This window comes from Polypterus senegalus, chromosome 1 (assembly GCF_016835505.1).
Source record: "Polypterus senegalus isolate Bchr_013 chromosome 1, ASM1683550v1, whole genome shotgun sequence".
Taxonomy (NCBI): domain Eukaryota; kingdom Metazoa; phylum Chordata; class Cladistia; order Polypteriformes; family Polypteridae; genus Polypterus; species Polypterus senegalus.
Genome location: NC_053154.1, coordinates 4,025,193 through 4,037,641, shown reverse-complemented (window position 1 = coordinate 4,037,641; position 12,449 = coordinate 4,025,193). Strand labels below are relative to the sequence as shown.

The following is a 12,449-nucleotide window of genomic DNA, read 5'->3' as shown; positions in this document are numbered from 1 at the left end:
GGTAGAACATATGAGTGTGTGAATGCGACCTCACATGGACTTGAAGTTTGCTACTTATAATGCTGCCTCCTGGCCTCATTCTGCCGTCACGCTCTTCTCAATTAAGTGTGTTTGAAGGTGAAAGGATGTAAAATGAGTTTGCACAACCAGCAGAAATGCACATTGCAATGAACTGGTTACATGTTACCATTGATATCTGGCCTTAACTACCTCCACTGGTCTCTCTCTTCCACGCAGGTCATTTTTCCAGCCGATGAAAGGAAAGGAGAAGAAAGAAGAAAAGCCAACAAAAGAAGAGAAGCCAGCAGAAAAGAAACAGTGGGTAGTCGTCGTCACAATGTGGCGTTAGTGGTTAAGGCACTGAACCTTAAACTTCAGGGTTAGCTGTTTAATGGTTGTGGACCACCTGTTTTTAAAAATAAAAAGTGCAGATGGTTGTAACTTATCTGGATGGATGTTCTGGATCAGCTGTGATGAGAAAATACTTTGAATACCAGTAATGGCGCACTGCTATAACGATAACGTGCAGTGAATACAACAACAACAACATTTATTTCTATAGCACATTTTCATACACACAGTAGCTCAAAGTGCTTTACATATTAAAGAATAGAAAAATGAAAGACACAATTATAAAACAAAATAAATCAACATTAATTAACATCGAATAAGAGTAAGGTTCAATGGCCAGGGGGGACAGAAAAACAAAAACTCCAGAGAGCTGGAGAAAAAATAAAATCTGTAGGGATTCCAGACCATGAGACCCCCTGACCAGTCCCCTCTGGGCAATCTACCTAACATAAATGAAACAGTCCTCTTTGGATTTAGGATTCTCACGGAAGGGCTTGATGATGATGATGGTCACGTAGACTTCTGCCTTTTAATCCATCCATCAATGTTGGAGCATCATGAAGCTTTGAGTAGGTGGAGGTGGCACAGGCCACCACCACAAAGAAACCGGAAAAAGAAACAGAAAAGAGAGTAGGGGTCAGTATGGATTTTAGAGCCACCATGAATAGTTATTATGAGGAAATTGAACATATAGAGTATCAGGATTAAGGTAAAATTACGATTAAAATGAAGTTATGAGAAGGCCATGTTACAGTAATGTGTTTTCAGCAGTGTTATAAACTGCTCTACTGTATCAGCCTGGTGAATTCCTATTGGCAGGCTATTCCAGATTTTAGGTGCATAACAGCAGAAGGCCGCCTGCCCGCCTCACCACTTCTTTTAAGTTTTGTTCTTGGAATTCTAAGGAGACACTCATTTGAGGATCTGAGGTTACGATTTGGAATATAAGGTGTCAGACATTCCGATATATAAGATGGTGCAGATTATTTAAGGCTTTATAAACCATAAGCAGAATTTTAAAGTCAATTCTGAATGACACAGGTAACCAGTGTAGTGACATTAAAACTGGAGAAATGTGTTCGGATTTTCATTTCCTAGTTTTCTAGTTACACTTGACTTGAGCATTCCTAGTTTTCCTACTCATTCGTTTGCTCAGAGGTTGATGCGCTTGCTGTTTCCTGAGCAGCTCTTCTTTTCTCCACCCTAGCGGCCCGCTTCTTCTCTTTTTTGTCAGCATCTTCTCGCATTAAAACTGATTGAGTCCGTGTTTGTGTTGCAAGTACTTAGTACGTTTTTCTTAATTTTTCACTTAAGCCTTCAAACTCCCTCAGCAATGATTTAAGATATAAAGCGGGAGGAGAAGTGACGGCAAAGGTGGTAGCGATGAGACTGGCGCCTGTACGCATGCGCCGCACGACCACCCTGCTGCGCGCTGCTGAGAGTTGGTTCTACAATGAAATAAAATAAAAAGAGGAATAACCTTGTTGGTCAATCATCACCCCGAATGCAGATAGTACAGGTCACGTAGTAGATGTGTACCACATGGCAGGTCAATCTGTCAAACGGTTTGTGAGCTACAGATGGTTTAAAATCCTGGACAGACAAACGGACAGCCACGGTAGCGTATTAAATACAACACCACCATTTATTTCTGTCACACATTTTCACACAAATAACGGAGCTCAAAGTGCTTTACATGATGAAGAAAGAGAAATAAAAATTAAAATTAGGGAACATTAAGTAACAAAGAATAAAAGTAAGGTCCGCTGGCCAGGCAGGACAGAAAAAACAAAAAAGAAACTCCAGACGGCTGGAGGAAAAAAAAAAAAAAAATCTGCAGGGGTTCAGAGGCCATGAGACCACCTGACCAGCCCCCTCTAGGCATTCTACCTAACATAAATGACCTCAATCCGTCCTAGTCGAGATATTTTTATATGTCTTACCCCATCCCTAAAACCCTAACCTTAAAGTCTCTATACTTGGGCCCTAATCTTAATATTAATACTAACCCTGAGGCTAAGGCTGATGTTGGCGTTCCCTCTTTAGGGTCCCTTATGTTAAGGAACGTTCGGGGTATGGTGTGTGTCCCGTTATGTTAAGATCTTTTCATGGGCCATTATGTTAATTGTAGCCTTGGGAGTAAAGGATTAACCCTTTCATTTCCCTTATTTTTAATTTATTATTGAAAATTAAGATACAATTTTTTTTTTATCATAATATATTAGATATTGGTAGGATTTTTTCTTTTATGTCAACAAATTTTAAAAGTGTAAATTAAAAATGTTTTATGCATTTTTTTAAATTTTCAATAGGGGGCGTTATTTTTGAACCCCAGTAAAATTTTAAATAATTATTTACACTGTATTTAAATATGATTTAACAAAGCAGTTTTAAACTTTTTAATGGATTACCTTACGATATGAACCTTATCTGTTAGTTTTGTTGACGACTTTATGGTGTAAATTAAAACGGATGGCTGAAAGACGAGTAAAATTGATCAATATGTTGAATCAGTGTACCAGAGCATTATAGAAGTCTGTCCTAACCTAACTTATCCTGATCTTTGGTTGAAGTTGCTTGGTTGATAATTGTAATAACCAATTTCCTGCTGAGGAATATTTCACTTGTGCAGAAATAAAGGTTTACTAGCCCTGTCCATCCATCCACCCATTATCCAACCTGCTATATCCTAACTACAGGGTCACGGGGGTCTGCTGGAGCCAATCCCTGCCAACAAAGGGCACAAGGCAGGAAACAAACCCCGAGCAGGGTGCCAGCCCATCGCATTTACTAGCACTAATATATCTGAAATTGGCTGACATGATTATACTAATTATAAGCCTTCTGTTATAAAGCTGATGTATTTAGCTCAGTGTACGGTATGTTCTTGAGCATGTTGTAGCCTCCCAACTCACCAGTTAGTTAACTTTATAAACTGATGGAACTCTTTCATTCTGGTGTCATAGTGCAGCACTGCTGTGAAACTGCTCTGCTTCGAGTAATCAATGATTTGCTGATGGCAGCAGATTCTGGACAAACCAGCATATTAATTTTATTAGACCTCATATCAAACTTGACATTCTACTGTCCAGATTGGGGAACATCCTGGGTATCTCTGGCACTGCCCTCCAGTGGTTTAAGTCCTATCTGACTGATAGACCACAGCAGGTCCAGCTCAGTGCCAGTCACACAAGGGGCTCCTCAGGGCTCTGCCCTCCGCCCTCTGCTCTTCTGTATATCCATGCTTCCCTTCAGCCATATTATTCATAGCTATGGACTGGGTTGTTCTTTTTATGCAGATGCTTCTCGGCTATTTCAAAAGTGAAACTTCTCACATCAATTTGCCTCAATGAAATTAAAACCTGGATGGAGCAGAACTCTTTAAAATGAAATTGCAACAAAACGGAAGTCCTGTAAAATGGCACTCTCATCAGACCTTCTTCTAATACAATGAATCTTGGTGTCATTTTTGCTTCTTCTCTTTCTTATTCCACACACATAAACCACATTAAGAAACATTTGTATTTCCAACCCTGTCACAAATCCTGTGTTTGCTCTTTCCTCTTCTTTTCTAATGCTGAGAAACTCGTCCCTGCTTCTATTAAATCTTGCATTGGTTATTTTAACTTCCTGCTGTCCCTTCAAATCTTCTTTCACAGCTCCAGCTGATTCAAAACTCTGCTGCAAGAGTCCTGGCACAAACCAATAACAGCAAGCACATCACAGCCATGCTGCTTCGCCTTCACTGGCTCCCTGTGCCTTACAGGACTGAATATAAAATTCTATTAATAACCTGCAAAGCTTTAAATGGCCTTGCACCAAACTACATCAGTGACCTTCTCCATTTCTCTGCTTCTGTCAACCCACCAAGGTGCTCAGATTCTGGGGATCTGTGAAGAGCCTTGAGCATGAGACAGGCCCTATACAGTATAAATAAAATGTACAGTGCATCCGGAAAGTCTTCACAGCGCTTCATCACTTTTTCCACATTTTCTTATGTTACAGCCTTATTCCAAAATAGATTAAATTCATTTTTTTCCTCAGAATTCTACACACAACACCCCATAATCTCAACGTGAAAAAAGTTTACTTGAGGTTGTTGCAAATTTATTAAAAATACAAAAACTGAGAAATCCCATGTACATAAGTATTCACAGCCTTTGCTCGATACTTTGTCGATGCACCTTTGGCAGCAATTCCAGCCTCAAGTCCTCCTGGTTTCCTCCAAACGTGATGCCTGGCATTCACACCAAAGAGTTCAATCTATGTCTCATCAGACCAGAGAATTTTGTTTCTCATGGTCTGAGAGTCCTTCAGGTGCCTTCTGGCAAACTCCAGGCGGGCTGCCATGTGCCTTTTACTAAGGAGTGGCTTCCATCTGGCCACTCTACCATACAGGCCTGATTGGTGGATTGCTGCAGAGATGGTTGTCCTTCTGGAAGGTTCTCCTCTCTCCACAGAGGACCTTTGGAGCTCTGACAGAGTGACCATCGTCTTGGTCACCTCCCTGACTAAGGCCCTTCTCCCCCGATTGCTCAGTTGAGATGGCCGGCCAGCTCTAGGAAGAGTCCTGGTGGTTTTGAACTTCTTCCACTTACGGATGATGGAGGCCACTGTGCTCATTGGGACCTTCAAAGCAGCAGAAATGTTTCTGTAACCTTCCCCAGATTGGTGCCTCGAGACAATCCTGTCTCGGAGGTCTACAGACAATTCCTTTGACTTCATGCTTGGTTTGTGCTCTGACATGAACTGTCAACTGTGGGACCTTCTATAGACAGGTGTGTGCCTTTCCAAATCCTGTCCAGTCAACTGAATTTACCACAGATGGACTCCAATTAAGCTGCAGAAACATCTCAAGGATGATCAGGGAAACAGGATGGACCTGAGCTCAATTTGGAGTTTACTGGCAAAGGCTGTCAATACTTATGGACATGCGCTTTCTCAATTTTTTTATTTTGAATAAATTTGCAAAAACCTCAAGTAAACTTTTTTCACGTTGTCATTATGGGGTGTTGAGTGTAGAATTCTGAGGAAAAAAATGAATTAAATCCATTTTGGAATAAGACTGTAACATAACAAAATGTGGAAAACGTGATGAAGCGCGGTGAAGACTTTCCGGATGCGCTGTATTATTATTATGTTGGTATGATTTGATGTACAGTATTATGGTTAAAAAGAGTGAAATTTCACTAAAGGTAGTGATGCAGTTTTGGACGTGAGGTTTGTTTGTGTGCTTCTTCTCTTTTATGCAAACATTTAACAGTTGACCACCTTGTTCTTCATATGTTCCCACTTCTATGTGGGGTCGATGTACTTGACCAACCTTCTCCAAACAGCTCACAGTCGAGCCCTCTTCTTTCAGATCTTCTTCTGCTTTATCCATCAACCACCACCTTTGCCTCCCTCAGTTTCTCTTCCCCTGGTCTTCCTTTCCCATCACTCCTTTTCCCCCCCGTGTTCATTGCCTCTCCTCATCACATGTCCTTTCCGGTCCTTTCTTAGATTTCTGTCCCACTTTTGTTGTACCTTTGATTGTCTCATTTTCTTATTCTGTTCTTCTTTGTAACTCCCCACATTATCGTTTCTAACCACATTCATCTTCTCCTGTTCCCCCTTTTCTGCCCGTGTCTCAGCTCCATGCATCATTGCTGGCCTTACCACTGTCTTAAACGCCTGACCTTTAACCTTCAATCACACAATACTCCTGATACCTTCTTCCAATTGTTCCATCCACCCTGCAGTCTATGGATTACTGCTGCATCAATCCAATCAGCTTTGGAGAAAATACATTTAGTAGTTAACCTGAAAGGTAAAAAATGTCCTTTTAACTATATACTTACCTGGCAGCGGGGACACCATGATGACTAAGGAGGTTACAAAAAAGAAAGTTAAAGAAATAATATGTAAAGTAAGATGTATTCTAACAGACGAGAAAAGGGAATGGAAGTGCTGTTCACTTCTGTACCGTTGTCCTATTACACTTGTCCCCAGACAGTTCCAGCACTGATATTACTTGATTATGTTGACCTCTTTTGTAAGTCACTTTGGATAAAACATCTGTAAGCCAATAAATGTAAACTATAACTCATTGCTTTTTTTTTTAAACTCAGGATAATCAAATCCCCACTTAAACCTCAAAATGGAATAACTGACTCCGAGTCCCCAGTGAAAAGGAGTGTGAAGAAGTGTCGAGCAATCATAGACAGCGATGATGATGAGCCGACCGTTGAGGAGCCATCTCGGGCAAAGAAAGAACCACGGGAGACATCACCTGATGCAGAAGAGAACCAGGTTAAGATGTGGATTTTTACATTTATTTAAAAATGGTAAATTATAGGCATAATAGACACGGGGAACTTGGCTTAGATGTAAAAACTACTTTAGTTAAAATGTCATGCATCATGTGTCACTAGTGAGCAAGTCAAGAGTCCAGTTGCCCCCGATGATCCACTGGCACCACCTTACATGTGTGTGATTGTTAAAACAACAACAATTTATTTCTTTTATAGCCCAACATCACACAAGGAATGCCTCGACAGGCTTTGACAGGCCCAGCCTTGACTCCTTAGAAGACAAGACAAAAAACTCCCCAAAAACATTTTGTATGAATTAAAAAAAATGGAAGAGCAATTCAGAGAGAGACAGAGACCCTCTTCTGGGTATGTTGGGCATGCAATGAATATCAAAATATGGGGCAAATACAACACAAAACAGAACACAAGTAACCCTCTTCACAGAGGTCCATCATGGCCAACTCAGAAATACAACAGAACAGCACAAATGACTTTGTTCTTGCACAGCGCTCCCCACCAAGTGTGACAACTCTCAAAGCAACATGCAAGAATAGATAATACCACTCACTAAATACATGACCTTCACATATGAGGATAGAGATTTGTTCAAATACATCAAAAAAAGTGTAGAACCGAATTAGCATAAATGGAAATGACAACATCTGTCCATCATGTAATTGTAGAAGAGGAGTCAGACAAGCCAGACACGGTCAGAGTCCTGGAGACCTCGGCCTACAAGCTACCTCCTCCCATTGGCCATTCTACCGTGGAGTCAGTGCTGGGCCAGCCAATCAGATGAAAATGTGCGTTTGGCTTATTACAGCGTGACCATGTGGGCTTGGCTTGTGCAGGGTGAAGTTCTGTTTTGCTGTCATATGTTGCTTGTGCACTCTCAGATATGTTTGCTTTTCAAATCAAAAATAATGCGGGCTTTATTTATATTGTAACAGCCTTTTAACCCTGCCATGAACATCCAGTGTCCCCTGTTAAATTTATAGTATGTGGTAGAAATTGGCATCTTAATTAAAGAGAAACTTTTCCTCTACTAGGACAAGTATGATAAAACCTCTTTGAGTCAGTAATCAGGCAGGTGGAAGTCTGTTCATTGTGTCATGTTATTCACGCTTGCTGCAAATGCCGACGAGGGAGCACTCATCTTAGACAGGAATATAAGGAACAAGGTGGTTAAGTTTGCAGATGATACCAAGATAGGTGGATTAGCAGATAATTTGGAATAAGTTATATCATCACAGAAGGACTTGGACAGCATATAGGCTTGGGCAGATGAAATTTAATGTCAGTAAATGTAAAGAATTACACAAAGAAGGTAAAAATGTGAGATTTGAATACACAATGATTGGTCTGAAAATCGAGAGTCCACCTTATGAGAAGGATTTAGGAGTCGAAGTGGACTCGAAGCTGTCGACTGGCAGTCAGTGTTCAGAAGTCATTAAGAAGGTTAACAGAATGTTAGATTATATAGCGCCTTGATGTGTGGAGTACAAGTCACAGGAGGTTCTGCTCAAGCTTTATAACACACTGGTGAGGCCTCATCTGGAGTCCTGGGTGCAGTTTGGGTCTCCATAAAGACATAACAGCACTAGAGAAGGTGCAGAGAGGAGCGACTAGGCTGATTCAGGGCTACAGGGGATGAGTTACGAGGAAAGATTAAAAGAGCTGAGCCTTTACAGGAGATGAAGAGGAGACCTGACTGAAGTGTTTAAAATGATGAAGGGAATTAGTCCAGTGGATCGAGACTTGTATTTTAAAATGAGTTCATGAAGAACACGGGGACACAGTTGGAAACTTGTTAAGGGTAAATTTCGTACAAACATTAGGAAGTTTTTCTTTACACAAAGAACGATAGACACTTGGAATAAGCGACCAAGTAGTGTGGTGGACAGTAAGACGTTAGGGACTTTCAAAACTCGACTTGATGTTTATTTGGAAGAAATAAGTGGACAGGACTGGCGAGCTTTGTTGGGCTGAATGGCCTGTCCTCGTCTAGAGTGTTCTAATGTTCATTATATGCCATTTAGGGTGGAATTTGTAAAAGCAGTGTTAATGTTTGTGATTCCCCGACCTGGTGGAATGACCCATGCAATATATTTTATTACCACAAATGTTTTTGATGAGCCATCTGTTAGAATGACAGAGATATCAACTGGATGGACACACGGGTACACAGAAGACTGTCCTTTTATTGTTCTAATCACATCAGTTTGTTACAGCATGGTCAGAATGGTCAAAATAATAATGGCAGAATTTGTTTTTTTTTTGAATTGTGCTCATATGCACTCTGATTGGTTTGTTGGTTTAAATATTAAAATTAAAGTCTGTTTTGTTATAGTCTTGTTCTTCTCATATCCTTTAGGTTTAGCCATCACCCTTGAAATGTCTGTGTATGTAACAAATGTCCAGTCTTGTCGCTTACAGGACATCTGCTGATCTCTTAATTCTCCCCATGTCCGTTTTATGTATGACATCAGCCTTCTTCTGGTACATCCTTGTCTTTTGTTCATGTAACCATTTCAGGGATACCTTTGTGACATATCTGGAAGAAATGCTTATAGAAGTTTGCACTGTAAGCCAAAATACTTAACTGCTCTTACACCTGTCGCCATCCCTGATTCACAGTCAAGTTAGTTACAAGTTGTAATTTTTCACAGCCACAGGTAGATAGAGTGTGGATTTTAAAAAAAATCCCATTTGCTGTGTACTTACTTGTATTGTATTAATAATCTTAATAACTGTAATGCAGTTCAAATGCTGATTCTTTTCTGCATGGCTTCAAAATAAGGTTTTCAAATATCAGAGTATCTAGAACTCGAATGTAGGCAGGTACATCCAGCTTTAAATTATAATCACTTAGCATTTTAGTATGCAGATGATGCAGTAACTTTAATTTTCTGTTAGTCAATGTAACATAGAACCATTAAAAATCTGATGAACTAGAGTGTGTCCCATGTAATACTTCCAATGCGGCATTATTCCAGATTTATTGCATCATCTTTGTTGAAAGCTCTTTGTGTTTGTTTGAATTTCAACAGCAGTGATTCTCAAGCCGCTCCTAAATGTTGTAAAATCCGCATCCTTTTTGCAGGATCCACCACTTTCATCACCTCCACAAGTAAAGACAACTGTGAACTCCTCCGTTTCTCCGGGAGAGAGAGCCTCGGATTCTGACGCTGTAATCTCGCCATCTGGCATTCCCAAGCGCAGGACAGGTATGTGGATGACTGCATGAGGAGCACTCTTTGGGTGGGATTTCTGTGTCCTCCCTGGGTTTGCTGGAGTTTTTCCGATTTCAAGCAAAGAGCATACTTACTGTTGGGTTAACAAGTAACTAACTGTCTGTTGCTTCATTATGAATTTGTATAATATGTAATGAAGCTGATCAGATTCCTGGTCTTAAAAGTAGGTGAGCTATTAGAAACAGGACAAGTTTAACCTTCTCAGATGGACTGGGTCCTTGGAATAGAAAACATTAATCCATCCAACGTCTAAATTTGCTTCTCCAGAGCAGGGCCACAGGTAAGCTAAAGAATCGTAGAGAGGTGTTTGCACTAAAGGGACACAAAAGTATAATTATGGTGTACCTTCAGTTACTGTTAAAGTTGAAACTATAGGTGATGACAAGCGCAGTACTGCTTGTAATTTACATGCAATCACACATTTTACAATTGACAACTCTGTGGAACGTGTTATAAATCTTTTGGAATTAATGTTAGACCAGAAGTGTATGGGCAGTGTTAACAGGGTTGGGGGGTGTGTGGTCAGCCTGGTGTTTATTATATGACATTGCGGAGTCCATCATATAATGTGAATAAACGTGAAAGGAAATTTCATACACGGAGCAAAGGTAAGTCCACCCCTTACTTTTATTACGACCTCAAAATGCTCAAATTAGAATCAATCAGGTGCCCTAGATTAGGTTCGAATGATTAGAGCATTATTTGGAAGAATCCTGGTCTTCACAGTGAGTCAGATATTTAATTTTTTTTTTTTTTTTACTTTTTACTATCCATCTATCCATCCATCCATTCATTATCCAACCCACTATATCCTAACACAGATTCACGGGGGTCAGTTAGAGCCATTCCCAGCCAACACAGGGCACAAGGCAAGAGCTAATCCCCGGCAGGGCGCCAGCCCACCACAGTGCTTTTTATTATTTGTATGTTATCACCATGTCAAGATTGAAAGAGCTATCTGAGGCCTTCATAAAGAAGTTTCAAGAGGCCTACCACTCTGAGAAGGGATTTGAAAAGATCTCCAAATCATTTTAAATCAGTCTTTCCACTTTGTAGATGGTTGTCTTTAAGTGGAGAAGATTTCAAACCACTGCAAACTGGTCCAGGCCAGGCTGCCCCTGCAAGTTCAGCCCAAGAGCAGAATGTAAGATGCTGAAAGAAGTGCCCAAGAACCCCAGAATTTCATCATGAGACCTCCAGGTAGCTTTTGCCACTGTTGTTGTCAGAATGTACGAGTCTGCCATCAGAAAGAGGCTGAGCAAAGTAAAATGTATGTGGAATATGAGCCAGGAGGAGATAACATTTAGGTAAGACTAAAGTTTACCAGTGAACATCAAAGCAAAGACCTGGACTTCTGGAAAAGTCTACTCTGAGCAAGCAAGGCAGAGATAGACATGTTTGGCCACAGTACCAGAAGACATTTTTGTTGAAAACCAAAGGCAGCAATTGACCCGAAGAACCTCATACCAACTGTAAAGCATGGTGGTTGGAATGTTCTGGTTTGGGGCCGCTTTGCTGCATCAGGGCCTGCGCAGCACGCCATCATAAAATCCACCTGAAAGTCGTCTTTATACCAGAGGGTGCTTGAGGATAACCTTGTAACATGCTAATGACCCTAAACCTACTAATAAATCCACTAAGGAATGGCTGAAAAGAAAACAAAATAGAGGTTTCTGGATTGGTCAGACTAAAACCTAAATCTGAATCCCATCAAGTTGCTGTGGAGGCCTTAGAAATGGGCCGTGTACGCAAGACACTCCTCAAACATCACTCAGCTGAAAGAATTCTGCAGGGAGGAGTGGAACAAAATGCTCTGCCAGTCGATGTCCGAGACTGCTAGACAGTTCTAGGAGGAGGCAATGCCAGGGTGGGCTTACTTTTTCCTCTGATTGAAATGGCATGTTAAATAAAATATCAAAAGGTCAAAATTTCACAGTATTTTCTTTTCCCCCAACTACATCAAGTTTAAATAAAGATCAAATTTTGAAATGTCCACATTGGTACTTTTTCGCGACTGTATAAAGTTCAAGTGCTGATCTTGAATTTAAATAAACAGTTAAAATATTGAAAAGTAAATGCCTGTACCCACTTTCACCTAAGATTAACTTTGAAAATTTGCTTAACACCCAAGGCGTCAGTACACACCCTACAAACAAACTTTTGCCACAAGACGCCCCTAGCCTTTTTAACACACTGTAAAGTAGGCACACATTCATTTTTCCTAACCTCTGTGAGCAGCCAATCAACTCTCCTTTGCCATTTATTTTTTTTTTTTTATTGCCATTGTGGTAGAAATTTAACATCTTATTGAAGAAAGAAACATCCTGTTACAGGACAAATCGGTTATCAGGCAGGAGAAAAGCTGTTCATGGTATCTTTTAATTACACTTTGGCAAAATGTCTTGGAGGGATCATTTATCAAAAGCAGTCTGGTCAGAATGATCAGAGAAGCACAGAATAAAGGTTCAATTTATAAACTGTTGAATTTACATATAGTGCCAATCAATGCATACATTTCACTCTGGTTAGTTTATTGGTTTACACCCAAATG

The 12,449-nt window shown here is 40.4% G+C and overlaps 1 protein-coding gene across 1 annotated transcript in view; it reads left to right on the top strand.

The window, feature by feature from the left end:
* Window positions 1-12,449, top strand: part of lig1 (ligase I, DNA, ATP-dependent) — an 89,213-nt gene that overhangs the window by 6,739 nt on the left and 70,025 nt on the right. Inside the window, exons 2-4 of the mRNA XM_039743857.1 lie at window positions 238-318; window positions 6,462-6,642; window positions 9,748-9,871. Of these exons, the coding sequence (XP_039599791.1) occupies window positions 238-318; window positions 6,462-6,642; window positions 9,748-9,871 (386 nt within the window). The remainder of the gene's footprint in view (window positions 1-237; window positions 319-6,461; window positions 6,643-9,747; window positions 9,872-12,449) is intronic.